This window comes from Myotis yumanensis, unplaced genomic scaffold (assembly GCF_028538775.1).
Source record: "Myotis yumanensis isolate MYYU_CA2020_CCGP unplaced genomic scaffold, mMyoYum1.0.hap1 SCAF_23, whole genome shotgun sequence".
Lineage (NCBI taxonomy): Eukaryota > Metazoa > Chordata > Mammalia > Chiroptera > Vespertilionidae > Myotis > Myotis yumanensis.
In genome coordinates, this window is record NW_027223774.1 from 4075240 (window position 1) to 4101897 (window position 26658).

At 54.7% G+C, this 26658-nt stretch overlaps 1 protein-coding gene and 1 pseudogene across 1 annotated transcript; one reads left to right on the forward strand and one right to left on the reverse strand.

Moving 5' to 3' along the window:
- The first annotated feature begins 10 nt into the window (after nt 1-10).
- Nucleotides 11-26658, forward strand: LOC138999482 (immunoglobulin superfamily member 1-like). Its single transcript, XM_070401601.1, is given in 19 exon segments — nt 11-59; nt 179-214; nt 377-661; nt 808-1110; nt 1314-1334; nt 1337-1624; nt 1864-2166; nt 3757-4041; nt 4194-4499; nt 4722-5003; nt 5309-5608; nt 17895-18197; nt 18398-18694; nt 19153-19455; nt 21001-21288; nt 21442-21747; nt 21971-22252; nt 22555-22854; nt 25291-26658. Coding segments are annotated over 19 exon segments (4644 nt in total). The 5' UTR covers nt 11-25; the 3' UTR covers nt 25413-26658.
- Nucleotides 13579-15228, reverse strand: LOC139000174 (epidermal growth factor receptor substrate 15 pseudogene; annotated as a pseudogene).

Here is a 26658-nt window from a genome sequence, read left to right on the forward strand (position 1 = left end):
GCTGAGGCCACAGGGAGAAGAGGCCATGACCCCCACACTCAGGGCCCTGCTCTGCCTCGGTGAGATGGGAGGGGGAGGGGAGGCCTGGTCTGTCAGGACCCCAGGACTCAGGAGGCTCATGGGGAGGAGGGTGCTGCTCAGGGTTCAGGGCAAATCTCTCACAGGGACTCTCTTCTAGGGCTGAGTGTGGGCCTCAGGACCCTGGTCAAAGCAGGTGAGTCTGTCCCCAGGTGTCCCAGGTCCCACTCCTCACTAAGGACACCTGGAGACCCTCCAGGCAGCAGGGGCAGGATCTGACAGACAGGGGGCATCTGGGACTGAGATCTGGAGACTGAGGGTGGGAATGTCCTGTGACCCAGTTTCTGATTCCTTCCAGGAACCCTCCCCAAGCCTAACCTCTGGGCTGAGCCAGGCCCTGTGATCCCCCGGGGGAGCCCCATGACCTTCTGGTGTGAGGGAACCCCAGGGGCTGAGGAGTACCGTCTTGAGAAAGAGGGAAGCCCAGCACCATGGAAACTACAGAAGTCACAGGAGCGCGGGGACAAGGCCAACTTCTCCATCACACACATGACAAACCATGATGCAGGGATATATCACTGTTACTACCTCAGCTCCAAAAGCGGGTCAGAGCGCAGTGACCCCCTGGAGCTGGTGGTGACAGGTGAGAGGGCACTCAGGGGTCCCAGCCTCAGGCTCTGCCCTCAGGAAGGGGGTCTGCTCTCAGGGTGTCTCCCTCTTACAGCCCAGCCCTGGGAGACATGAGGGAGGTGTGAGCCTCATTTAACACACTGCCTCCTCCTCTCCTAGGATCCTACAGCAAACCCAGCCTCTCAGCCCTGCCCAGCCCTGTCGTGACCTCAGGGGGGAAGGTGACCCTCCAGTGTGGCTCATGGCAGGGATTTGACAGGTTTATTCTGACTAAGGAAGGAGATCACAGGCTCTCCTGGGCCCTGGACTCACAGACAGAGCCCAGTGGGAAGTCCCAGGCCCTGTTCCCTGTGGGCCCCGTGACCCCCATTCAAAGGTGGAGGTTCAGATGCTATGGCTGTTCCAGGCACAGCCCCCAGGTGTGCTCACACCCCAGTGACCCCCTGGAGCTCCTGGTGTCAGGTGAGTACCATTATGTCTCATCCATGGATTGAGGCACCAGACACATTATGGGCATATTGCTGTGAGAGGAGCCCCATGTGAGAGGGGAGCACAGGGGCTTCTGGGCTAGGGACACAGAGAGACACAGTGAGACCTGGGGGCCAGGCCAGGAGAAGGAGTTTATGGGAGGAGCAGCCCCTGTAATTCATGTCTGGTCTCCCCAGGTGAGTCTGAGAAGCCCTCCCTCTGACCCAGCAGGGCCCCATTGTGGCCTCTGGACAGAGCCTGACCCTCCAGTGTCGCTCTGATGTCGGCTATGACAGATTCGCTCTGTCCAAGGAGGGGGGATGGGCCCTCCCCCAGAGCTTTGTCCTGCAGCCCCAGGCTGGGCTCTCTCAGGCCCACTTCCTCCTGGACACTGTGAGCAGCTCCCACGGAGGCCGGTACAGATGCTACGGTGGATACAACCTCTCCTCTGAGTGGTCGGCGCCCAGTGACCCCCGGGACATCAGGGTGGCAGTTGAGGAGCCAGTGGGTTCAGTCAGGGACCTCACTCTGCACAGGCCCTGATGGGGCTCTCAGGTGGTGAGGCCAGAAGGACAGTGCAGAGCCCCAGGGAGGGAGATACAGAGAGAGGCAGGGGGTGGGAGGGGAGAGGGGGAGACTCAGAGAAACAGAGACAGACAGAGAGGAGGGTCCTCAGAGAGAGGCCTGGTGACTCTCAGGTCAGAACAAGGTGGGCAGGCAGCCCTCACCCTCCCTCCCTCTCTCTAGGACACCAGCCTGACAGACCCTCCCTCTCGGTGCAGCCAGGCCCCAGGGTGGCCTCAGGACAGAACGTGACCCTGCTGTGTCAGTCACAGAGCGCGAAGGACACTTTCCTTCTGTCCAAGGAGGGGGCATCCGATCCCCCCCTGAGTCTGAGATCAAAGTACAGAGCTCAGCAGTCCCAGGCAGAGTTCTCCATGAGTCCTGTGACCTCAGCCCACGGGGGCACCTACAGGTGCTACAGCTCACGCAGCACCTCCCCCTTCCTGCTGTCACTCCCCAGTGAGCCCCTGGAGCTCCTGGTCGCAGGTGAGCGGCTCCTGACACTGTCTGCTGAGCTGGCAGCTCAGGGTCCCGTGTCCAGAACAAACATGGGCTGAAAGGGAATGAGGGACTGTAGGGATGGTCACCCATCGGGAATCTGCACCTCAGACACGCCCTGTGCCCTACCCACCCTTCCCACTCATCTGTTCCAGGAGGTGCCAGGTGGGCAAAGGAAGGGACTTAGTGAGGACTCTGTGTGAGGGGGGCTCCAGGGTCAGCTTCAGTCTCTCCCCCTCTTCCTGTCCGTCCCAGGCCCCCTGGGACCCAGGCCCACTCCCTCGAGTTCCCCTTTGCTCAGAGGGAGACAGCACTGCTGGGCAGTTCTGAAGTCTGAGGACCTAATTAAGCCCATGCACTAAGGGCAGGCTGTGTCCTAAGGCTGCTAGGAACTGGGGACACATTTCAGGGAACCACAGGCCCCAGTGGCCCTGAGGCTCAGTCTCCCCCATCCAGGGAATCAGGCCCACAGAGAGGAAGTGGGGGTCTCTGTGGGGAGGTGGTGGGTGCCTCCATGGAGACAGCGGTTGAGCCATGTGACGGTTTTGGAACTTCGGAAGTCTCTCACTTGAACACTCCCTTACCCTATCTGGGCCTCAGTGTCTCCAAGTGTAAAAGGAGAGAATCCTTGTCCAGAGCTTAGATGTCCTGTCGGTTCTGGCCCTGACCTCCTGGGAGAGGGGCCTCACAGGGAAGCCCCCAGGATATGACCTTATGGGGCCTGTCCCCTCTGTCTCAGTGATGGTGACACTGTACAGGGAGGGAAAGGGAAGACAAGGATCCAGGCACCCAGTCCCCCTCACATCAGAGGAGGCTCATTCCCTTTTTCCCTGAATTTCTGATGTGATTATTTCTCATATCAGAGGGGCTCAGCTCAGGCTCAGCTCAGAGGAGGGAACAGGGTGGGTCAGCCCTGGTTCAGCTCCAGGCTCTGCTGCTCCTGCTGTGGGGCTGGGCGGTCCCTTCTCTCCTCTGAGTGTCGGGTTCCTGTCTGCTCATCCCTGGTCCCATCCTGCTCACAGGCTGCTGGGAGATGAGGTGACATAGGGCCTCACAGAGCTCAGGAAGGCAGACCCCACAGCCCAGCCCAACCTTCCCAAGGGGGCATCAGGGAACTTCAGTTTGGAGATGGAACCATGAGAGACGCCAAGTCCACCCCTCCCCCTGTCCCTCCTGTACCTGCTGTGCTGGGGGCAGGTAATGAGGAAGGACCCTCAGCTCCACATGAGACCAGGACAGGCCCCTGCAGAGGAGCCCAGAGCACGAAGCTGGTGTCCCTCGGGGGGGCAGCATGAGAACAGCACAGGGAACCCACATTCCGGGTTCCAGTCCCAGCCCAGCCATATCCAGGCTGGGTGACCTGGGGCACATGATTAATCTCTCTGGGCCTCAGTGACGTGGGTGGTGGGGTCAGCATCCCTGGTGCATGACTGCTGTGCGGTGAGAGGAGATGAGTAACAGACCCCAGCAGGAGCCTCACACACAGTAGGTGCTCATTCAATGGTATCTTTGGCTCATTCACGTCATGAGGAGCACAAGGACGCCCCTGTAATTTCATGTCTGATTCCTTTCAAGGAGACGTCCCCAAACCCTCCATCTGGGCTGACCCAGGCCCCATCGTCACCAGAGGGAGCCCGGTGACCATTTGGTGTCGGTGGCCTCTGCAGGCTAGTGCCTACGTTCTGTATAAAGAGAGGGGCTCTGAGCCCTGGGAAGCCAGGATCCCACAGGATTCCAGCAACAAGGCCAGTTTCCTCATTGAAGCCACAACCCAATCCTACGCAGGGCTGTACCAGTGTGCATATTACACCACTGAGGACATACTGTCCCAGAGGAGTGACCCCCTGCTCCTGGTGGTGACAGGTAAGGGAGACACCGGGTCCCCTCCCCACTGTGGGCTCCAGGTCACAGGCAGAGGGAATACAGTGTGGCCTCAGGGGACCCCACCCCTCACAGAACACACCTGGGCATGAGGGTGACGGTCCCTTTAACACAGACCCTTTCTCCTCCCTCAGGAGTGTACAGTGCACCCTCCCTCTCAGCCCAGCCAAGCCCTGTGGTGGCCTCAGGAGGGAACGTGTCCCTCTCCTGTAGCTCACGGTCCACATTGGGCACTTTCCATCTGCTGAAGGAGGGAGGGGCTGACCCGCCCCGACACATGGAAGCAGAACCCAGTATGCATGCTGGAAGGAGGCAGGCCATCTTCCCTCTGGGCCCCGTGAGACCCTCCCATGGGGGCACCTACAGATGCTTTGGTTCTTCCAGCTACTACCGCAACGTGTGGTCACAGCCCAGTGACCCTCTGCACATCGAGGTCACAGGTGAGGGACAGACCCGGGTGCATCCCGATCTATTCCTTGTACCCAAATACCTGACCTGAACTGTGTGCCCAGCAAGGCCCTGGGTTCATGGGGGACAGTGATACTCACCCATTATGGATAGAACCACAGGCAGGAGGCTCAGGGAGGGACATGCGAGACCTCTCACTGCATCCCAGTGGGTGATGTGGGGTGTCGCCTGGTGCCACTGTCCCCTCCTCCCAGGTGTGCACAGGGAGCCCACCCTCTCAGCCCAGCCAGGCTCGCTGGTGCTGCCTGGACACAGCCTGACCCTCCAGTGCCACGCGGAGGCCGGCTTTGACACATTCGCTCTGACCAAGGATGAGGGGCTCACACACCCCCAGCGCCTCAATGGGCAGCACAGTCCCCACTTCCCCCTGGGCCACGTGAACCGCACCCACGGGGGCCGGTACAGATGCTACAGTGGACACAGCCTCTCCTCTGTGTGGTCGGCCCCCAGCGCCCCCCTGGACATCCTGGTGGCAGGTGAGGAGCCCTTCCCTGCCCCTGTCCTGAGGGTCCACTCAGGGCTCTGGGCCCAGGGTCACCTGGGGGTGATGGGGTCCAGGAGAAGGGCCTGGAGCAGAGTCTGAGCTGGGCAGAGGTCTAGGGGAGGGAGGGAGAAAGGGGGGTGAGGGTCATGGAGATAAAATACACCCCCCAGGGGGACTTACAGGAGCTGAGAAGGGGTCACAGACAAGGTCTCTGGAGAAGGAAAAGGTCCCTCAGCTCAGGGTCAATGGCGTGAGGGGAGGGGTGGCTCTGTAAACATCACACCTTCCTCTCCCCAGGAATGTACAGGAAACCCTCCCTCTCAGCCCAGCCGGGGCCCTCAGTGCCCTGGGGAGTCAACGTGACCCTGCAGTGTGGGTCTGAGATCTGGTTGGACACCTTCCACCTGCACAGGGAGGGGTCACTGGACCCTCCCCAGCACCTTCATCTGCAGGACACGTCTGCACCCTCTCAGGCCACCTTCACCCTAAGTCCTGTGAGCTCAGGCCACCAGGGGACCTACAGGTGCTATGGCTCAAACAGCACCTCCCCCTACCTGCTCTCACACCCCAGTGACCCCCTGGAAGTGGTGGTCTCAGGTGAGAAGCCCCAACCCCACCCTTGTGTCCTCAAGTCAGTTCAGAGCCCTGTTCCCAGGGTATCTTGGCTGTAATGGGTGTGATGGGGTCACAGAAGGAGGGTCCCCCAGTAGGAATTCTCACCTCCCTGAGGGATGATAAGAGCCAGAGCAGCTCCCATCCCTGCCTCATCCCCATCCTCCTCCCTGAGGCCCAGACATGCTCCCGTGGGCAGTGGGAGGCTGTCGAGGATGGGGCTGACAGGAAGGAGAAAGGCCAGAGGCGCCCATCCCCACCCTCCAGTCCCCAGTCCTGTAGCCTCAGCCAGAGAGACCAAGACAGGAGTGTGACCAGCAGAGGCCGGATCCCCAGAGAGAGCAGGACACCCTGCTGGGGCTCGGCCTGTATCCCTGCGTGTTTGGGGGGCAGAGATGCTCAGGGCACCAGGGCTCTGAGGCTGACAGGTGACAGGTGCAGTGGTCATGGCAGAGGGAGATGCTGTGGTTCCTCCAGGGGAGGAGCAGCCCCCACCCCTCACCTCCCATCCTGATTGAGGAGCCTCTGAGGATTGGTCCTCCAATAGGAAGTCGGGCCCACAGAGTTCTAAGTGAGGGTCTGGGGGGAGGTGGTGGGTGGGAGGAGCTCAGTGTTGGTCTTGGCTCAGCCACTTCCTGGGTAATGGCCTGAGGAACGTTCCTCTTCCTCACTGGGACCAAGTTCTGGAATTGCAAAGGGTGAGGATGTGTCTGTGTGTCTGTGTGTGTGCGTGTGTGTCTGTGTGCATGTGTGTTTGTCTGTGTGCCTGTGTGCGCATGTGCATGTGTACCTGTGTGTGTGCGTGTACCTGTGTGTGTGTGTGCGTGTGCGTGTGTGCGTGTGTGTGTGTGTGTGTGTGTGTGTGTGTGTGTGTGTGTGTTGGGGACTCAGGTGGTGTCTGAGGCTCCTCCACAGCCTTCCAAGGAGCAGCCGTGGAGTCAGGAGAAGCAGCCTCAGCCCTGGTTCAAATCCCAGCTCTGCTCCTTCCAGCCTGTGGGACCGTGGACACGTCGGTTCCTCTGAGTCCTGGTCCATGGGCTGTGGGTCAGGTCCCCACCTCCCTCACAGGGAAGGCCCTAGCATGCAGCCCGGCCCTGGTTAGAGCTTAGAGAGGACACAGCCCTCCCTCCTGCCCTTTCCGGAGGCGTCCCACGTGCACAGGCCCCACTTTTGGGGGGGTTCACGCTACAGAGTGGGAGAGGGATGTGGGTTGGGATGGAGAGGGGTGGGTCTACCTGCAGGTACATGGACAGCATTAATAATAATAATAGTAATAACAATAATAGTAATAATAATAATCTATAATAATAATAGTATAATGTGCTAATTATCAGGGCTGCAGGGGAACCCTGGGTTCTGGGTGCCAGAGGGAAGCCTATGCCAGAGGCTGGGGGAAGGAAGGCCTGTTCTTGCACGAATTTCATGCATCAGGCCTCTAGTAATAACAATAATCGTAACAATGCCCTGACCAGTTTCGCTCTGTCCGTTAGAGCATCAGCCGTCAGACTAAAGGATTGTAGGTTTGGTCCCCCATAGAGGGCACATACCTTAGTTGCAGATTCGATCCCCCACCCTGGTCAAGGCACATGCAGGAGGCAACCAGTCAATTTGTCTCTCTCACATCAATGTTTCTCTCTCTCTCTCTCTCTCTCTCTCTCTCTCTCTCTCTCCCCCTACTCCCTGACTTCCACTCTCTCTCTAAAGTTCAATAGAAAAAACAAACTCAGGTGGGGATTAAAACAATAATAACAGTAACAACAACACAAAGGGGTCCCCCTATCCTGGGTTCCAGTCCTAGCCCTGCCCCGCCCAGGCTGGGTGACCTCGGGCTTCTGATTAACCTCTCTGAGCCTCAGTGAAATGGGTGGTGAGGTGAGCAATCCCTGTCCATGACTGTTGTGAACTTAGAAGAGATGAATGACAGACCCCAGCATGTGCCTCACACACAGTAGGTGCTCATTTATTATGTCATTGGCTCATTCATGACATCACTTGTGTTCAAGGTCTGAAATGGAACCTGATCATCCTGATCGGGGTCTCGGTGGCCCTGGTCCTGCTGCTCTCCCTCCTTCTCTTCCTCTTCCTCCGATTCAGGCATCAGAGCAAAGGCAGAACATTGGGTGAGTAGGGGTGACCTGGGTCACAGGGGAGCTCAGAGCACCTGCCACAGGAAAACCAAACAGCTGGAGAAGGTCAGCTGAGTGGATTTCTCCAGAACCTCAAATCAGGAAATGTGGAGCCCTAGCTGGTTTGGCTCAGTCGATAGAGTTTCAGCTGCCCCAAAGGCCCCAGGCTTTCACTGACCTTGGCCCCCCTACCCCTAACTCTGCTGTCTCCTCCCCCAGCTGCAGCCCAGCTGCTGATGCCCAGCAGGAGCCCCTCTGTGAGAGGAAGAGACAGCTGCCCTGGGGGAGGGGACACAGGGATTTCAGGAGGCGATGGGGAGGGTTAGGTTGGGAGGCTATGGGGTCAGGGTGGGAAGGACTGAGATGCACGCTGTGTGACCTGGTGCCTCACCTCATCCTGGGTTAGTGGCCCATCTGGGAGCAGGTGGGATCTGCAGCCCTGAGATCTCGGGGACCTGCCAGGAGACACCCCTGTTCTTCCCCAGCAGATGCTTCTGTGAATGACCCCCAGCCTGGGGAGAGCGTGGAGCTGGACCCTCCGGTGAGACCCCTGCTCCTGTCCAGGCCTCCAAGGACCTTTGGTTGCCCAGTTAAATCCAATGGACCCTTCCCTGTCCCACCTCACCTGGTTCTCAGCAGCGTCCACTGACCTCCCCTCTGGGCCCCCAGGTCATCCTGCTGTGACTCACTCCTCCTGGTTTCCTTGTGTCCTCATGGCCCCTCCTACGTGGCCCCCTTTGCTGGCCCCTCGTCCTCTGTCTGACCTTGTGCAGCCCCCAAGTCTCAGGAGGATGAAGGAATAAGTGACTCACCCCCAGGTCCCCTTGATCCCCTTCATTCATTCACCCAGCAGATGTGACAGAGGTTCACTGTTTACTGGTTCCATTTAGGGGCCATGATGCAGCCCTCAGCAATACAGTCTCCACACTCCTCGAGCTCACCTGTGGGTGAGGGAGACAATATGCAAACAAGCACATATTGTCTGAGAGAGCAAAGAGCTATGAAGGAACATAAAGCAAGAGGAGGGGATAGAGTACATGGTGTGGGGACAGGGAAAAGAGCGTGTGCAAAGGTCCTGAGGCAGGACATGCTTCTTCAGGAGGATGGGCCATGAGGCTGGAGCCAAGTGAGCAAGAGAGAGCACGTTAGGATAAGAGTCAGAACCATAGAAGCATCCAGAGGCGCCAAGGCTTGGCAAGTCCCTGCAGATTCCACCAGGAGGGGGACCTGATCTATTTAAAGTGTAAGTCATCTCTCTGGCAACATGTGGATACATGACAGGAAGCACTGTCTCCAGCAGAACGGGCAGGATGAAGACCCCCAGGGAGTGATGTACGCCCAGGTGAACCACTCAACACCAAGACCCAGGCAGGGAATGGCCACCTCTCCTTCCTCCCTGTCAAGGGAATTGCTGGACACAAAGGGCAGACAAGCAGAAGAGGACAGACAGATGGACAGTCCGGTGAGTCCCATTCTCTGCAGACCTCCAGGTTTCCCCAACCCCAACCAAGTGTCATCCCTCTCTCTCCCGCTGCTCCAGGCTGCACCTGACGCCCCCCGGGATGTGACCTACGCCCAGCTGAACCTCTTGACCCTTAGACGGCAGACAAGTGCACCCTCATCGTCCCCATCAGAGGAGCCCCCAGAAGAGCCCAGCTTGTACGCTGCTCTAGCCATCCACTAGCCCAGGAAGGACCCAGACCCCATGCTCCAGGGAGGGGCCTGCAGGGACCCCAGAAGGCAGGGGTACTTCCCCAGGGACACTCAGCTAGTGACCCTAGACAGTCTGGAGACCAGACCTGCTCCCCTGGCAGTTCATGGCACCCTCTGGGAGTCACCTGGTTCTATAAGCAATATGCCTACTTTTTGGAACCAAAGCAAGACTTCTCAATAATCAATGTGTGAATTTAGAACAAAACAGAAGTGAGAGAATGTTTTAAATGAATGACAATGTAAATATCATACATCAAACCTATGAAATGGAACATAGAAACAACGTAAATGTCCTTGAACTGATAATGGGATAAAGATGTGGTAACTATACAAACAGAATGTTTCTCAGCCATAAAACATGAAATACTGCCATTTGCCACAACATGGATGGATCTGGAGAGCATCACGCTAAGTGAACAAAGTCAGAAAGAAAAAGACAAGAACCGTATGATATCACTCATGTGGGTGAAATATGAAACTAAACTGTCATGTATGATAACTACATTGAATCTGTAATTAAAAACTTTCCTGTAGCCCTAGCCGGTTTGGCTCAGTGGATAGAGCATTGGCCTGCGGACTGAACGGTCACAGGTTCGATTCTGGTCAAGGGCACGTGCCTGGGTTGTGAGCTCAATCTGCCTCCTGCAGTGGGAAGCCTGCAGGAGGCAGATAATTGGTGATTCTTTCTCATCATTGATGTTTTTCTCTCTCTCTCTCTCACCCTTTCTCTCTGAAATCAATAAAAATATATATATTAAACAAAAACACTTTCCTGCAAAGTGACCTTTGTGTTCAGAAGTTTCTCTGCTAAACGCTTCTAAACACTTATTCATGTATGAAATACACGCATATATATACACATGCATGTATGTAACACACACATATATATACATGGACATACACATGGGCACACACGGACATGTACACAAATATACCTGGACATATACACAAACATACAGGGACATATACATGGGCACACATGGCCATACACACCAACATACACACACACATGGACATATACATGGACACACACATAAACACACACACAAAATCTAAAATAGTATAAAGATCTATTATTCTAATTTGAAAAGAATGTACCCAATGTCATTGGATACATAATTAATATCTAAAAACCGATTGCATTTCAGATCAAGGAGAAGCAAACCTATGTCTTCCTCACCCCCCCATACAGCACAGCAAAACCCCTAGTCATAGCACGTATATCAAACAGAAGCCCATCCTGGCTTGGGGCTGGAGCTGCAAGGTGCGGCCTCCTGCCCGCAGCAGCCTGGAGACCAGACGTGGACCCTACAGCACCTGGGACCCTGTGGGAGGCACCTGGTTCTCTAAGCAATATGCCTACATTCTGAAATCAAAGCAAGACTTCTCAATAATCAACGTGTGAATTTAGAACAAAACAGAAGTGAGAGAATGCTTTAAGTGAATGTTGGGTAGCAGCTGCCATGAGCAGCCCTAGAGCAGCTGTCCTCCCTCCCCCCTCCCCACCTCTAGCCTCACTGACCAACCTGCAGGACTCCCGGAGCCTCGGAACCCCTACAAGGCTGAGGCTGACCATGTGTGTGCCACGCTGCCATGGTCCTCTTCCTTCAGTCCTTTGCAAGGGGCCTACTGACAACTCCAATGTTAACTGCAAATGCAGATTTCAAGGTGGAGGGGTAGTGTATAGAAGAGCCGTGGGCAAACTATGGCCCACGGGCCGGATCTGGCTCGTTTGAAATGAATAAAACTAAAAAAAAAAAAAAAAAGACCATACCCTTTTATGTAATGATGTTTACTTTGAATTTATATTAGTTCACACAAACACTCCATCCATGCTTTTGTTCCGGCCCTCCGGTCCAGTTTAAGAACCCATTGTGGCCCTTGAGTCAAAAAGTTTGCCCACCCCTGGTATAGAAGCTACTACACTCACCTCCTCCCAGGACCAAACTGGAATTAAAACTGAATGAAGAAGCAATCACCCTGAATAACCACCTGGAGACTAGCTGAGGAGTCACAGAGCCAAGGATTTACAGAAGCCACATGGAGACTGGCAGGAAGGGCAGGCATGAGAAAAGGGTCGCCCCATCTCACAGGCAGTGGCTGACCTTGGCTTGCACCAGAGTCCCTCCCAAGAGGCCCAGAACCAACCCTCCAGTGGCCAGCTTCACACGACATCAGAGCAGGACCCAACCAGCCTCACAAGCAGCATATCCAAAGGGAGATCTCCCAGACGACAGGCCCTGCTGAGGCAAATGCGTCTTCGTATGGTCAGCATATGCCCAGCAGCTGGCACTCCGAGGCTGGGGCTGAGCCTCACATTCAGCCAGCCTGAGGGTCGATCCCACACACAAACACAATACCATCAAGACTCAAATACACAGTCGGTTGCGGAGAGTCCGTCGTCCTTGGAAACGGGGTGTGGCCAGAAAGTGGGCCGCCCCCTTGCACTTCACGCAACGCACATTCCTGGGGAACCTGGTGCGAAACCATTCCTAGACAACCTGCTTTTGAGTCGGGTTTCCTACGTAGCAGAGCAGCTACCTAGCCGCGATCTATAGAAAGTCAGCCCTCTGACACAAGGGTTTGTTTCGCTCCTGGCCTCTGGCCTCTCTCCTTCCCAAGGGGTCTGCCACGCAGTTGGCTGTCCAGGGAAGGAAGGGGGGTGGGGGAGAAACCGCTCATGGAGCCAATGGCGGCACTGGCGTCCATTCCTTCCTTTCGCGCCTGGCACAGGGACCATTGCCTCTTCGCAAGATCCCGCAAGGACCGTCTCCCCCGGCTGGGACGGGGAAATGGGGGTGGGTGACGGCGGAGGCGGCCCCTTTCCCAGGGGGGCCAAGGGCCGGCTCCCTCCTCCCCATTTTTTCCTCCCCCTTCTATGAGCCCCGTAGACAAGCACTCCCAAAACAGCCTGCACAGGGGGGCCACAGGGACTGACGGTTGCGCAGTAGCTCAGGTCAACCAGATGGCCGGGCCAGACTTTGTCTCGGTAAGGATCATGAGAAATGGGTCTACCAGATAGTCGGCCTGAACTTAGTCTCAGGCAGCAGTGGGCACTGTGAGAGATGGGGTCAACCAGATAGCCGGCCCGGACTTACTCTCCTACTTACTCTCCTACGGCAATAGGACTGCGAGTGATGGGGTCAACCAGATGGCCCAGCCCAGACTTTATCTCTGGCTGTGGATTAGAGTTATCAGGTTGACCAGTTGTCTGTGGAGATGAGAGATTGAAGACAAGGGACTGATGATTGAGGGAAGGAGGGGAAAGGCCAAGGGAGGGACCTGGGGAGGGGGCGGGGCCAGAGGTAGGGGCGGCGCCAAGCCTGCCAGGTAGGAAGAGCAAATAAATGTTGACAGAATATATATATATTTTTTTAAAGACTCAATTACAAAAGGAGGGCCCACCTAAACCACGCAAGTGACATCCCTAGAGCACCCAGCTTAGGTGATCAAAGAGATTACACCACTTGGTCCCACAGGACACCTACCACATTAGGCCACCCCGCCAAGCTGGGAGTCATGGCAGACCTAGCTAATACACAGAAACAAACACAAAGACGCAGGCAAAAGAGTGAGACAGAGAAACAGGCCCCAAGTGAAGAAACAGTAGAAATCTTTAAAAAAAAACAAAACAAAAAAAAAAAAAGCTAAATCAAATGGAATCAAGCAGTTTATCAGATATAGAGTCCAAAGTAATGGTTGTAAAGATGTTCAAGGAACTTCAGGAAAATTATGACAGCATGAAAAAAACCTTTTTAAAAAATCAGATGAAGAATTCAATATATGACATCATGAATATACTGGCTGTGGCAGGGTAGCTCATTCAATTGGAGCATTATCACATACACCAAAAGGCCTGCATCCCCGCCAGCAATGGACAGGGGTTCCTTTTTCTCCAAATCCTCACCAACAATTGTCATTTGTTAATTTGTTGGTGATAGCCATACTGACAGGTGAGGTGATACCTCATTGTGTTTTATTTTGCATCTCTCTGAGGATCAGTGACTGCACCAATTTCATTGATTATGATGGGTTTCCAACTCTTTCCTTTCCATCCCTTTCCTTTCCATCCATTTGCATTGAACTGATTTCCTGCTATGAACCATAAAGGAGGCACTAAGGAGGTCCAAGGTGGCCCTGGCCTGACTCCACACTCTACCTCAATTTACTGTCCTTTGCGGTAGGTGACTCCACTCTTCCCTAGCTTGGCCAGACCTTCCTCAGAAGTGGAGATCTGCAAATCTTGACTAGTTCCTTCAGCTTCCAGGGATGTGACCAGCTGGGCCTCCTCAGCGCATTAGGCTCACTTCCTGAGCTGCTCCTGCAACTAGGCTTCCTGCTCATCCAGCCCATTAAGGAGACCCCATCCTTGCTGTTTCTGGGCCTGTAGTCTTTGCAGATTAGCATTTGCCCTTTGAAATTAATTCTGAAGACTCTGGCCCACGCCATTCTCAGTTGAAGAGTACATCTGTCACCCAGCTGGCATGGCCCAATTGGTTGAGCGTTATCCTGTGCACCGAAAGGTTGTTGGTTCAACTCCAGGTCAGGACACACACCTAAGTTGTGTGTTTAACCATGGTCAGGGTACGTGCAGAAGGCAAATGATCAATGTTTCTCCTTCACACGCATGTTTCCCTGTCTCCCTCTCTCCTCCATCTCTCTAAGCATGTCCTCGGGTGACAATTTTTTAAAATAGAGCACCTTCTTTCTCCTTAAGGTCCTCTTGCACATAAGGTCCCTCTTTAGGTCAATGGTGTCATTGTTAAAGGCATCTAGCTCCTTAATAGCAGTGAAACCTGCAGCAGGACTGGATCCTATGATGCTCTTTGGTAAAACAGCCCTGTCTGATGGTGAGAGAATCTCAGGAGTAAAGATGTGAGGAGGATCAATGCCCTTTATTAAATTCTGATTGATTGAGTGAAAAGCCAAGGCAAGCATATCCTTTGAAAGCTTCCAAAAAGGTCAAATAACACTCAAAGGTAGGCTAGTCAGGTAGAAGCTAACCCTGTCTCCAGGAAAATCTCACAAACTTCCAATCCAGACACAAACTCATCCATGTCTTCATCAGTGTCTAGGAAGATCTCATCCTCTTTAGCTTTATTCTGCAGGGGATACAATCCACATTTTGTACTTAGCAGGTGGCACAAGGCTGGAGGCCAGGACATGGGCACAGGTGCTTGCTCCAATGTGCCCTTTACCAAGCACATGGCACCTGCAGACTCATCTCCATGAGCATCGCACCAGGGCCAACACCACTCAGCTCCCAAACACTTCCACGGGCAGCCACAGGCAGCTTCAAGGTGAGCAATGCTGGTTTCCCCTTAGCACAGACAGAAATCCACATATGGGGCTCAAAACGATCAAAAATGGCACCATGTCTGACCTTGTCTTCAGATTTTACAGCCCACGGGACCCCGTTACAGAGGTCCCACTGTACAGCAGGGCACTATGGGTGTGGTGAAGTCTGGGTGGAGGAACAGCCTGGTTCAAGTTCCTCAGAGACAGCTGCAATGCATTCTGGGTACATGCACAAGATACACAACAATGAACAATTCCCATTTGCTCAGGGCACCTTTGCCTTCTGGGTCAGCTAAATCCCAAACCTTTCCCAGTGTCAGATCTGGGAGCCTGATATGTTCAGGAAAGCAGCAGCATCAGCAGCCAGTACCCTCAGGGATGGGCCGCACTGCCTTTTCTGTAGCATTTTCCACATGAAGGGGTCCCACTTGATGACTGTGTCAGGGAGAGCTGGGCAGGCACAGCCATGGTACCCCCATCCTGCAGGGGAGGGGAAGGATGGACAGGCAGGCAGAGGTGGGGGGGAGAGAAAGGGGCAGGATCATGAAAGGCAAACCCTTGCCTCCTCTCACCCCCGGGGATTTCCCTTTTCTGTCCATTCCTATTGGACGCTCCCCTCCCACACACCTGCTTCTCCACAGAGTCCCTCCCAGGGCTGTCCTGATGTTCAGGATGCAAAGAGGTGGAGAGTGGCATCAGCCCTGCCCCATGGCATCCTCTCTCCCTAAGTTAGCATCTGACTGTGATGTGCCCAGCAGGGCCCACGCCAAAGGTGAGCCTTACACTCACACCTGGACAGACGCCCACGCCCGGCTAGAATGGATTGAATCAATTTCACTCACAGACACAAAGGACATGGCTCAGTGCTGACCATGGGCTGGGTCTGTGGACAGAGAGACACCAGTGCCCATATCCAAAGCATGTGGAGGGCCACCCCTGCTCCAACTTTCACCCTAAGTCCATTCCCCTCCCTGTGCGGGGCCACCCTCGGTCCCTCTCTTGTCCTCACAGAGGTGGGAAGCTGCACACTGATGACTTCTGGCTGCACCCAGGCAGAGTAGCCACTCAACTTTGGCCCCCATTGTCTATTCTGCTTCCCTCTCCATCTGGGGAACATCCACTTCCCTTTTGGGTATTGAGGATGGCCACATGTTTCAGAAACAGTGTGCATAGCCTTCTCAGTACCAGGAGCAGATGGGGATTTGTATGTGGGTATAGCAATCATCCAATTCCTGTGGAGTTCTGAACAACACTGCTCATGGCTCACCTCAAAGGGCTTAGTCAGGTGGAAATAAACCAGGATGGCTCCCTACAGGTCCCACGGCACCAACACTACAACCACTGAAAGTGGTTCGGTTCTTGATGACGTGCTGCATAAGAGGAAACTGAGAATCAAGATGTTGTACATTGAGGGTGAAGGTCACACACCTAATTGAGCATGGCTCAGTGTTTGCATATCCTTCTTTGAACCAGGAGGTTGAGGTTGGATTCTTCCTGAGGGCACATGCCGGAGTTGCTGGACTCAATCCCCCGTGTGCAGCATGCTGGAAGTAGCCGGTCAGTTGTTCTCTCTCATCATGGATGTTTATATCTCTCTCTACCTCTCCCTTTCTCTGTGTAATCAATAAAAATATATATTGAAAATAAAAGTAAATAAGAATTCATTTTGTTCCCCAAATCAGAGCAATAACACACTTATGGTCACTGACTGTGAAGACAGAGCCCGGGACGAGGAGGCGCGATCTTCCTGAGGAACAAGGCACTGAGGGGAGGAGGGACTCAGAGGGGTGTTCCTGATGGGGTGGATGCTGTTGCAAGAAAGGGGAGGTGACCAGGGGCTGGGATAGGAAGAGAAACACACTCTGGGGCCAAAGGGGGAGACCCGTTTCCTTCCCTTATTTCCCTGCATTTCCCTCTGAGCTCATTGTCACAGGGACATCGCCCTGAGCTGCACAGTTGGATGGTTAGCGTGTCCCTGCTGATCTGAGCTCTGCAGGCCACAGGGACCTATGTCTTCCTCAAGCATCTCCAGGGCCCAGATGACACTGTCCATGGTGAGTACCACAGGGAGGTGCTGATGGACGGGCTGAGGAGGAAGGAGACCCCTTGGGGAAGGCTCTGACAGGGAAGGATGTGCCCTGGGTCACCTCACCTGCAAGAGGCATCTCAGGAGGCTCTGGGTCTATTTCCTGCTTCACCATGGAAATGAGAGCCAGGCTGTGCCCTCCCCTATAGGCTGCTGGCATAACAACCCTGTGAAGGGGAGGATTGGCCTCCAAGTGACCACCACCCGTGCATCTCTCTGTCCATCCTGCTTCCTCCGTGGCCTCCTCCGTCTGCTGAGCTGTGGCCACAGGGAGAAGACACTATGACCTCCACCCTCACAGCCCTGCTCTGCCTCGGTGAGATGGCAGGCGGGAGTGGGAAGGGGACCCTGGTCTGTCAGGACCCCAGGACTCAGGAGGCTCAGGGTTCAGGGCAAATCTCTCACAGGGACTCTCTTCCAGGGCTGAGTGTGGACTTCAGGACCCCAGTGCAGGCAGGTGAGTCTGTCCCCAAGTGTCCCAGGTCCCGCTCATCAAGGGCCTCCCTCCAGGCAGGTTGGGAAGGAGTGCAGATCTATCTGACCAATGGGGGCATCTGGGACTGAGAGTTGGGGCCAGGGGTGGGAATGTCCTGTGACCCAGCCTCTGATTCCTTCCAGGAACCCTGTTCAAGCCCACCCTCTGGGCTGAGCCAGGCCCTGTGATCCCCTGGGGGAGTCCCGTGAACATCTCCTGTCAGGGGACCCCAGGGGCACAGGAGTACCGTCTGGAGAAAGAGGGAAGCCCAGCACCATGGAAAATACAGAAGCCACAGAAGCCCGGGGACAGGGTCAAAGTCTTTATCACACACATGACAGAGCATGATGCTGGGAGATATGAATGTCACTACTTCAGCTCCAAAACCTGGTCAGAGCGCAGTGACCCCATGGAGCTGGTGGTGACAGGTGAGAGGACACTCAGGGGTCCCAGCCTCTGGCTCTGCCCTCAGGAAGGGAGTCTGCACTCAGGGTGTCTCCCTCTCACAGCTCAGCCCTGGGGGACATGAGGGAGGTATCAGTCCATTGAACACGCTGCCTCCTCCTCTCCTAGGATCCTCCAGAAAACCCAGCCTCTCAGCCCTGCCCAGCCCTGTGGTGACCTCAGGAGGGAACGTGACCCTCCAGTGTGGCTCAGGGCAGGGATTTGACAGGTTCATTCTGACTAAGGAAGGAGATGACAGCATCTCCCGGACCTTGGATTCACAGACACAGCCCAGTGGGCAGACCCAGGCCCTGTTCCCTGTGGGCCCCGGGACCCCCAGCCACAGGTGGATGTTCAGATGCTATGGCTGCTACAGGGACGTACCCCAGGTGTGCTCACCACTTAGTGACCCCCTGGAGCTCCTGGTCCCAGGTAAGTCCCATTATTGCCCCATCCATGGACTGAGGGACCAGATACATTATGGGCATCTTTGCTGTGAGGAGAGCCCCATGTGAGAGGGTGAGGGGAGCACAGGGGCTCCTGGGACAGAGACACAGAGACATGAGGGCCAGCCCAAGAGAAGGGAGTTTATGGGAGGAGCAGGCCCTGTAATTCATGTCTGGTCTCCCCAGGTGAGTCTGGGAAGCCCTCCCTCCTGACCCAGCAGGGCCCCATCGTGGCCTCTGGACAAGGCCTGACCCTCCAGTGTCGCTCTGATGTCGGCTATGACAGATTCGCTCTGCACAAGGAGGGGGGATGGGACCTCCCCCAGAGCCTTGTCCTGCAGCCCCAGGCTGGGCTCTCTCAGGCCCACTTCCCCCTGGACATTACCAATGGCTCCCACGGGGGCCGCTACAGATGCTACGGTGGATACAACCTCTCCTCTGAGTGGTCAGCCCCCAGTGACCCCCTGGACATCCTGGTGGCAGGTGAGGAGCCAGTGGGTTCAGTCAGGGACCCTGACTCTGCACAGGCCCTGTTGGGGGTCTCAGGAGGGGAGACCAGAATGAAAATGCAGGCCCCACTTCCTCTCTGTGGGCCTGACTCCCTGGGTGGGGGAGATTGATCCTCAGAGCCCCTGGGGGCCTGTGGTTTCCTGAAATGTGCCCCCAGCTCCTAGAAGCCTTAGGACACAGCCTGCCCTTAGTGCATGGATGGCATTAGGTCCTCAGACTCAGATCTGCCCACGGTAGCTGTCTCCTGTGGGCAAAGGAGACCCCGTGGGAGGCGGGGAGAGAGACAGAGAAAGACAGTGGGTGGGAGGGAAGATGGAGAAACCCAGAGAGACAGAAACAGACAGAGAGGAGGGTCCTCAGAGAGAGACCTGGTGACTCTCAGGGCAGAACAAGGTGGGTGGGCAGCCCTCACCCTCCCTCCCTCTCTCTAGGACACCTGCCTGACACACCCTCCCTCTCGGTGCAGCCAGGCCCCAGGGTGGCCTCAGGAGTGAACGTGACCCTGAGGTGTCAGTCACAGAGCCCGAGGGACATGTTCCTTCTGTCCAAGGAGGGGTCAGCCGATCCCCCGCTTCGTATGAGATCAGAGCACGGAGCTCAGCAGTACCAGGCAGAGTTCTCCATGAGTCCTGTGACCTCAGCCCACGGGGGCACCTACAGGTGCTACAGCTCACTCAGCACCTCCCCCTTCCTGCTGTCACTCCCCAGTGAGCCCCTGGAGCTCCTGGTCTCAGGTGAGGGCCCCTGACCCTGTGTGCTGAGCTGTCAGCTCAGGGTCCCATCCCCAGAACAATCATGGGCTGAAAGGGAGGGATGGGCTCCAGGGAGGGTCACCCAGAGGAGATCTGCGCCTCAGACTCCGCTCTCCTCCTCCCCACTTCTCCCCCTTACCTGGTCCAGAAGGTGCCAGGTGGGCGGTGGGAGGGACTTTGTGAGGACTCTGTTTGAGGGGGCCTCCAGGGTCAGCCCCAGACTCTCACTCTCTTCTAGTCTTTCCCAGAACCCCTGGGACCCAACCCCCCTCCCACGGGGTCTCCTTTGCCCACAGGGAGACAGCTACCATGGGCAGATCTGAGTCTGAGGACCTAATGCCACCCATGCACTAAGGGCAGGCTGTGTCCTAAGGCTTCTAGGAGCTGGGGGCACATTTCATGGAACCACAGGCCCCAGGGGCTCTGAGGATCAATCTCCCCCACCCAGGGAGTCAGGCCCACAGAGAGGAAGTGGGGTCTCCATGGGGAGGTGGTGGGTGCCTCTATGGGGACAGGGGCTGAGCCATGTGATGGTTCTGGATCCTCTGAAGTCTCTCTTGGACACGCCCTTCCCCAGCCTGGGCTTCCATGTCTGCACGTGTTAAAACGGTGAATCATGGCCCAGATCTTACATTTCCTGTCAGTTCTGGCCCTGACCTCCTGGGAGAGGGGCCTCACAGGGAAGGTCCAGAACGTGATGTTATGGGGCCTGTCCCCTCTGTCTCAGTGACAGTGACACTGTACAGGGAGGGGCAGGCAGGACAAGGGTCCGGGCACCCAGTCCCACCCCACAGCTCAGGCTCAGCTCAGAGGAGGGAACAGGGTGGATCAGCCCTGGCTCAGCTCCTGGCTCTGCTGCTCCTGCTGTGGGGCTGGGCGGTCCCTTCTCTCCTCTGAGTGTCGGGTTCCTGTCTGCTCATCCCTGGTCCCATCCTGCTCACAGGCTGCTGGGAGATGAGATGACATGAGGGCCTCACAGAGCTCAGGAAGGCAGAGCCCCAACCCAGCCTGACCTTCCCATGGGGTGTCAGGGCCCTGTGGTTGGACATGGCCCGGGAGACACTCAGAGTCCACCCCTCACCCTGCCCCTCCTGTCCCTGCTGTGCTGGGGCAGGTAATGAGGAAGGACCCTCAGCTCCAGGTGAGATGTGGACAGGCCCCTGCAGAGGAGCCCAGAGCACAAAGTTGATGTCCCCCTGGGGGGCAGGGTGAGGACAGCACAGGGAACCCTTAGTCCCGGGTTCCAGTCCCAGCCCTGCCCTTCCAGGCTGGGTGACCTGGGGCACGTGATTAACCTCTCTGAGCCTCAGTGAAGTGGGTGGTGGGGTCAGCAGTCCCTGGTGCATGACTGCTGTGAGGTGAGAGGAGATGACCCTGCCCACACACCCCTGCCAGCTCCTCTCAGTCCCCTGGGTGTCACTGACCTTGTTGCCTCGCACGGTGCTCATTAAATGGCATCACTGGCTCATTCATGACGTCATGAGGGTAAAGAACCCTCCTGACCTTTCTTGTCTGATTCCTTTCCAGGAGTCGTCCCCAAACCCTCCATCTGGGCTGACCCAGGCCCCATCGTCACCAACAGGGGATCTGTGACCATCTGGTGTCAGGGGTCTCTGCAGGCTAGTGCCTATGTTCTGTATAAAGAGAGGGGCTCTGAGCCTGTGGATACGAGGATCCCACAGGACTCCAGCAACAAGGCCAGTTTCCTCATTGGCGCCACGACCTCACACCACGCAGGGCTGTACCAGTGTGCATATTACACCACTGGGGACATACTCTCAGAGCGGAGTGACCCCCTGTTCCTGGTGGTGACAGGTAAGAAAGACAAGGGGTCCCCTCCCCACTGTGGGCTCCAGGTCACAGGCAGAGGGAATACAGTGTGGCCTCAGGGGACCCCACCCCTCAGAGCACACACCTGGGGCATGAGGGGCATGGTCCCTTTAACACAGACCCTTTCTCCTCCTTCAGGACTGGATGGTGCACCCTCCCTCTCAGCCCAGCCAAGCCCTGTGGTGGCCTCAGGAGGGAACGTGTCCCTCTCCTGTAGCTCACGGTCCACATTGGGCACTTTCCATCTGCTGAAGGAGGGAGGGGTTGACCCGACCCGACACATGGAAGCAGAAGCCAGGATGCATGCTGGGAGGTGGCAGGCCATCTTCGCTCTGGGCCCCGTGAGCCCCTCCCATGGGGGGACCTACAGATGCTTCAGATCTAGCAGCTCCTACCCCAATGTGTGGTCACAGCCCAGTGACCCTCTGCACATAGAGGTCACAGGTGAGGGACAGACTCCTGTGCACCCCCATCTGTTTCCTGGACCCAAATACCTGATCTAAACTGTGTGCCCAGCCGAGCCCTGGGCTCATGGGTGTCAGTGACAGTGGCCTCTTGGGGACCGACCCACGGGTGTTAGGCTTCGGGAAGGACATGTGATACCTTTCACTGCAGCCCAGAGGGCGATGTGGGGTGTCCCCTGGCTGCCACTCTCCCCTCCTCCCAGGTGTGCACAGAGAGCCCGCCCTCTCGGCCCAGCCAGGCTCGCTGGTGCTGCCTGGACACAGCCTGACCCTCCAGTGCCACGCGGAGGCCGGCTTTGACACATTCGCTCTGACCAAAGACGAGGGGCTCACACCTCCCCAGGGCCTCGATGGGCAGCACAGTCCCCACTTCCCCCTGGGCCACGTGAACCGCACCCACGGGGGCCGGTACCGATGCTACAGTGGACACAGCCTCTCCTCTGTGTGGTCGGCCCCCAGCGCCCCCCTGGACATCCTGGTGGCAGGTGAGGAGCCAGCCCTGCCCCTGTCCTGAGGGTCTGCTCAGGGTTCTGGGCCCAGGGTCACCTGGGGGTGATGGGGTCCAGGAGAGGGACCTGGAGCAGAGGCTGACCTAGGCAGAGGTCTCGGGGAGGGAGGAAGAAAGGGGGTGAAGCCATGGAGATAAAAGACAACCACCCAGGTGACTGAGAGGAGCTGGGAGGGGTCACAGACAGAGTCTCTGTAAAAGGACAATGTCCCTCAGCTCAGGGTCAAGGGCGGGAGGGAAGGAGTGGCTCCCTACACATCACCACCTTCCTCTCCCCAGGAATGTACAGGAAACCCTCCCTCTCGGCCCAGCCAGGACTCTCAGTGGCCTGGGGAGTGAATGTGACCCTGCAGTGTGGGTCTGAGATCTGGTTGGACACCTTCCACCTGCACAGGGAGGGGTCACTGGACCCTCCCCAGCACCTCCGTCTGCAAGACTCATCTGCACCCTCTCAGGCCACCTTCACCCTCAGTCCTATGACCTCAGGCGACCAGGGGACCTACAGGTGCTATGGCTCAAACAGCACCTCCCCCTACCTGCTCTCACAGCCCAGTGACCCCCTGGAGCTGGTGGTCTCAGGTGAGGAGCCTGACCCCGTCCTTTCTGTGCTCAGTCAGCTCAGGGCCCTGTCCCTAGGAGTGTGGGTGACAGTAATAAACAAGGAGCTGGAGGAGGTCCCACAGAGCAGAGTCCAACCCATGAGAGAGTAGAGACAGACAGGACCTCCCACTCCTGATCCCCATTTCTGATCCTCAGAAGAGATGAAGGGTTCGGAGGGCGATTGAGAGATGAGTGAGATGAGCAGGAATGTGATTAGACAGAGCAGAGAACAAAGACCCCCACCACTACCACCACCATCACCACCACTCACCTCCTGACGTCTTCATCTCAGAATCTGGGTCCCTGTATTCCCAGTCCCCACTGCACACTCCCTTATAGAGAGAAGCATCCTGCCTGTGGGCACCACACTGTATGGCCCCCTGTGCTCACCTGGAGGCTTCCAGGCCCTCAGTGCTCACCTGAGAATAAGGAGGGACCCTGCAGGGCTCATGGGGAACTGGGGCCTCCTGCCCAGACGCTGTGCATTCCCCTCTGCTCAGTGTCTCTGTGCACATGGGTCTTTTATGGCTCTTTTTAGAGAAACTTCAGGCAACACTTCTGTCTATAAGCTCACAATTTAACTTACATTATATGGAGTCCAGATAGAAAGATAAACATTCTATTTCTTTTTTCATTGGGAGTAGATTAAATGCAGACATTTCTTATGGAGAACAGCTTCTTGTTTATCTAAAGTCTACTTATTATACACATTTTCAAATGAGCTTTATGAATGACCTTCAGAAGCATTTTGACAGCTATCTGTGAAATTCAGTAAATGCACAGCACACTTAGAGAATTGGCACACCTTACGTTGTAATTTGTGAGTAAGTGGTGTGATTCCTATAGATTTTCTAAATGGTAGTAAGTGCCCATAGGAAAGCTACCATTTGGACATACTTATATCCTGACCTGTTAGCCTCCCAAAGCTTCTCTCCCTGTGGACTGGTTTTCAGTTGGTCCCTCTGATATACAATTATAATCCCCAGCAGTCAAAGGAGATGTCACTTCTTTATTCCCAATGGCATACCTAGTTTTCTCACTCCACATCCCATAGGATAGAATGACGGACCAGAATGGGCCACAGCTTCTCCTCCAGATAACAGCTGAATTCACACCCAAAGTTATGTCAAGGCAAATCCACTTACAAATTTGCATTTTATATTGAAGGCACTATTGGCCGCTTTGTTCTAATCCGTTCTTCTGTTTCACTGGAGTTTGCTAGGAATGCTCTCTATTCCTGACAGATGCACATCCCCCCACAATTACCTTTTCTCTGACCTTTAACCACATGACACACATTACAAAGGCTTCTTGGTGTCACCCATCTGAATATTAATGCAACTGAGTGACGCTGATCGTCCATGTGCATTTTCTGAATTGTGGAGCTGACATTTAGAGTTATTGCATGGATCGCTGTAATGAGGAGAGGTCAATAAATTTGTTTATATCTCAGGTTTTATATCAAAATAGGGTAAGAGATGGACATGTTTTTCTACGTTGGATACTCACTCAATAATGAAATTAGGGGGGATTTTCTCTGGGACTTAAAGTTTGAGCCAGAAGTGTGGACTCCCTTGGTTATGACCTTTTTTGTACATTGAGATAAAGCAAAAACTCACGCCATTAGTATCCATATGCCCACATTTCTCATTTGGTAAATATATCTACCACTATAGGTATTCATTTGTATAATTGTATAAGAAATGAGTTAAACCCTATCTGGATTTGCTCAGTGGACAAAGTGTTGGCCTCTGGACTGAAGGGTCCCAGGTTCGATTTTGGCCAAGGACACATGCTAGGGTTGCAGGCTCAGTCCCCAGTAGGGGGTGTAAAGGAGGCAGCCAATCAATGATTCTCTCTCATCATTGATGTTTCTATCTATCTCTCCCTCTCCCTTCCTCTCTGAAATCAATTAAAATATATTTAATAAATAAATAAATAAATGAGTTAATAGAAGAATCAATAGGTGAACAATTCCAGGTGACGCTGAAAATGCGAACCCCAGAGGAGGGGCCTGGGTGAGGTGGGGTGAAGGACACCCAGCCCAGACTTTCACCCCTTCATGCTCCTGAGATTCAGGATCCCCTGACACCAACTGCTCCTCCATGGACCCTGAGTTCCCAGCTGTTGAAAATGCAGGATCTCTCGGCTGTAGGGGAATAAGCTCATGGGGTCTTGAGTCTTAGGCTGAATCACAGAACACACAGCTCTTAGTTATTTCTGAATTTTGAACATATCTTCTCTTATCCTCAGTTCTCAGGGACAGCTCTTACACAGTGACTCAGAGCAGGTGCAGACATCACTGGGATGCTGATGTGAAGGGGAGGTGGGAGCCCAGGGAAGTCACCGGAGGTTTGGGTCCGCCTTGACCTCTGAGACTTCTTGACCCACAATTCTTATTTCCCCATCCCCAAGACTACACAGTGGAGAATCTCATCCGGATGGGCATGGCTGGCTTGGTCCTGGTGGTCCTCGGGGTGCTGCTATTTCAGGCTCGAAATGACACCAGAAGGTCCCACGATGAAGCCAGCATGTAAACACAGAGGGAACAACGCACCGTTCAGAGTCGGGGAGCCTTGGAGCCCATATGATGAGCCCAGGAGGTGCTGAAAGAGAATGTGGACCATAATTGGGGAAACTGTCTGCTGAGAACATTCAGGAGAGAAGACGTGGTAGATGAGGTCTGGGTGCAGGAGAACGTGGTCCCTATCCCTGTAGAGGACGCCCCCCCCATCCACCTGGGGTGCTCTCCCTCCTCCCTGTCCTCGCTCACTCTCCTTCACTGCCCTTCTGTTCTCAACCTCTAATGTGAGGTTGAATCCCACATGGCTGGTTTGGATTCACATCTATATACCCCTTCGTGCTGGGTCACATCCATGCCAACAAAATTATATCTTCATAACCCTAGAATTCCTTTTTACTTTTTTTAACTGTGTTTTTATTGCTTTTACTAAAAGAGGAAGATAGAAGGATGCTAAAATAGAAACACTGAGGAGAGAAAAACATCAGCTGCCTCCTGATGCCCCCTATAGGGGATGGAGCCCACAACCCAGGCATTTGCCTTATCGAACTTGTAAACTCTTAGTTCATAGGTCGAGGCTCAACCACTGAGACACACTGGTCGGGCTGTGGGATTATTTTTAAGCCAAGAAAAAGAAAATTAAAAAAAACTCTGGATAGCTGCTCCACGTGGTCCAGCCCATTACACATCTCCACCCTCCCACCATCTCCATGCGGCTTCTTCTTTGTATCCTTACCTGGGAACTTCTGTTCACCTAGATTCCAGGTGGTATTGAAAAATGTTTGCTCTGTAGTTTAGTTGTGACTTCACTGTGGTCATGGGAGGATTTCAGTACTTCCTTTACTTTCTCTGCTATCTTGAGCGGGAGTCATAATATTTTTACAATAAATAAGTAATTTGGAATTGTTGGCATCATTTTATTTAAGTAATGCATCAGGTTTGTTTTAAGTAGCCTTTTAAAATTTTTCTAGACCAGTTTTAAATTGATTCACATTTATTTGTTTTATATATTTACTTCAACTAGTTTGGAGGTTTTACATGCATTTCCAATTGGAATAGTTACACCATTGTTAATATTGGTATTTATATCTATAATTGTGAACCATTTTGTATTCGTTATCTCCTTTAGATGAGAAAAGGTCACTACACATAAGCTGAACCTGTACCTAATTTCAAAAGCTGTCTGTTCATGGGTCTCAAACACACACACACACGCACACACACACACACACACACACACTCCCAATATTATTTAAAATTTC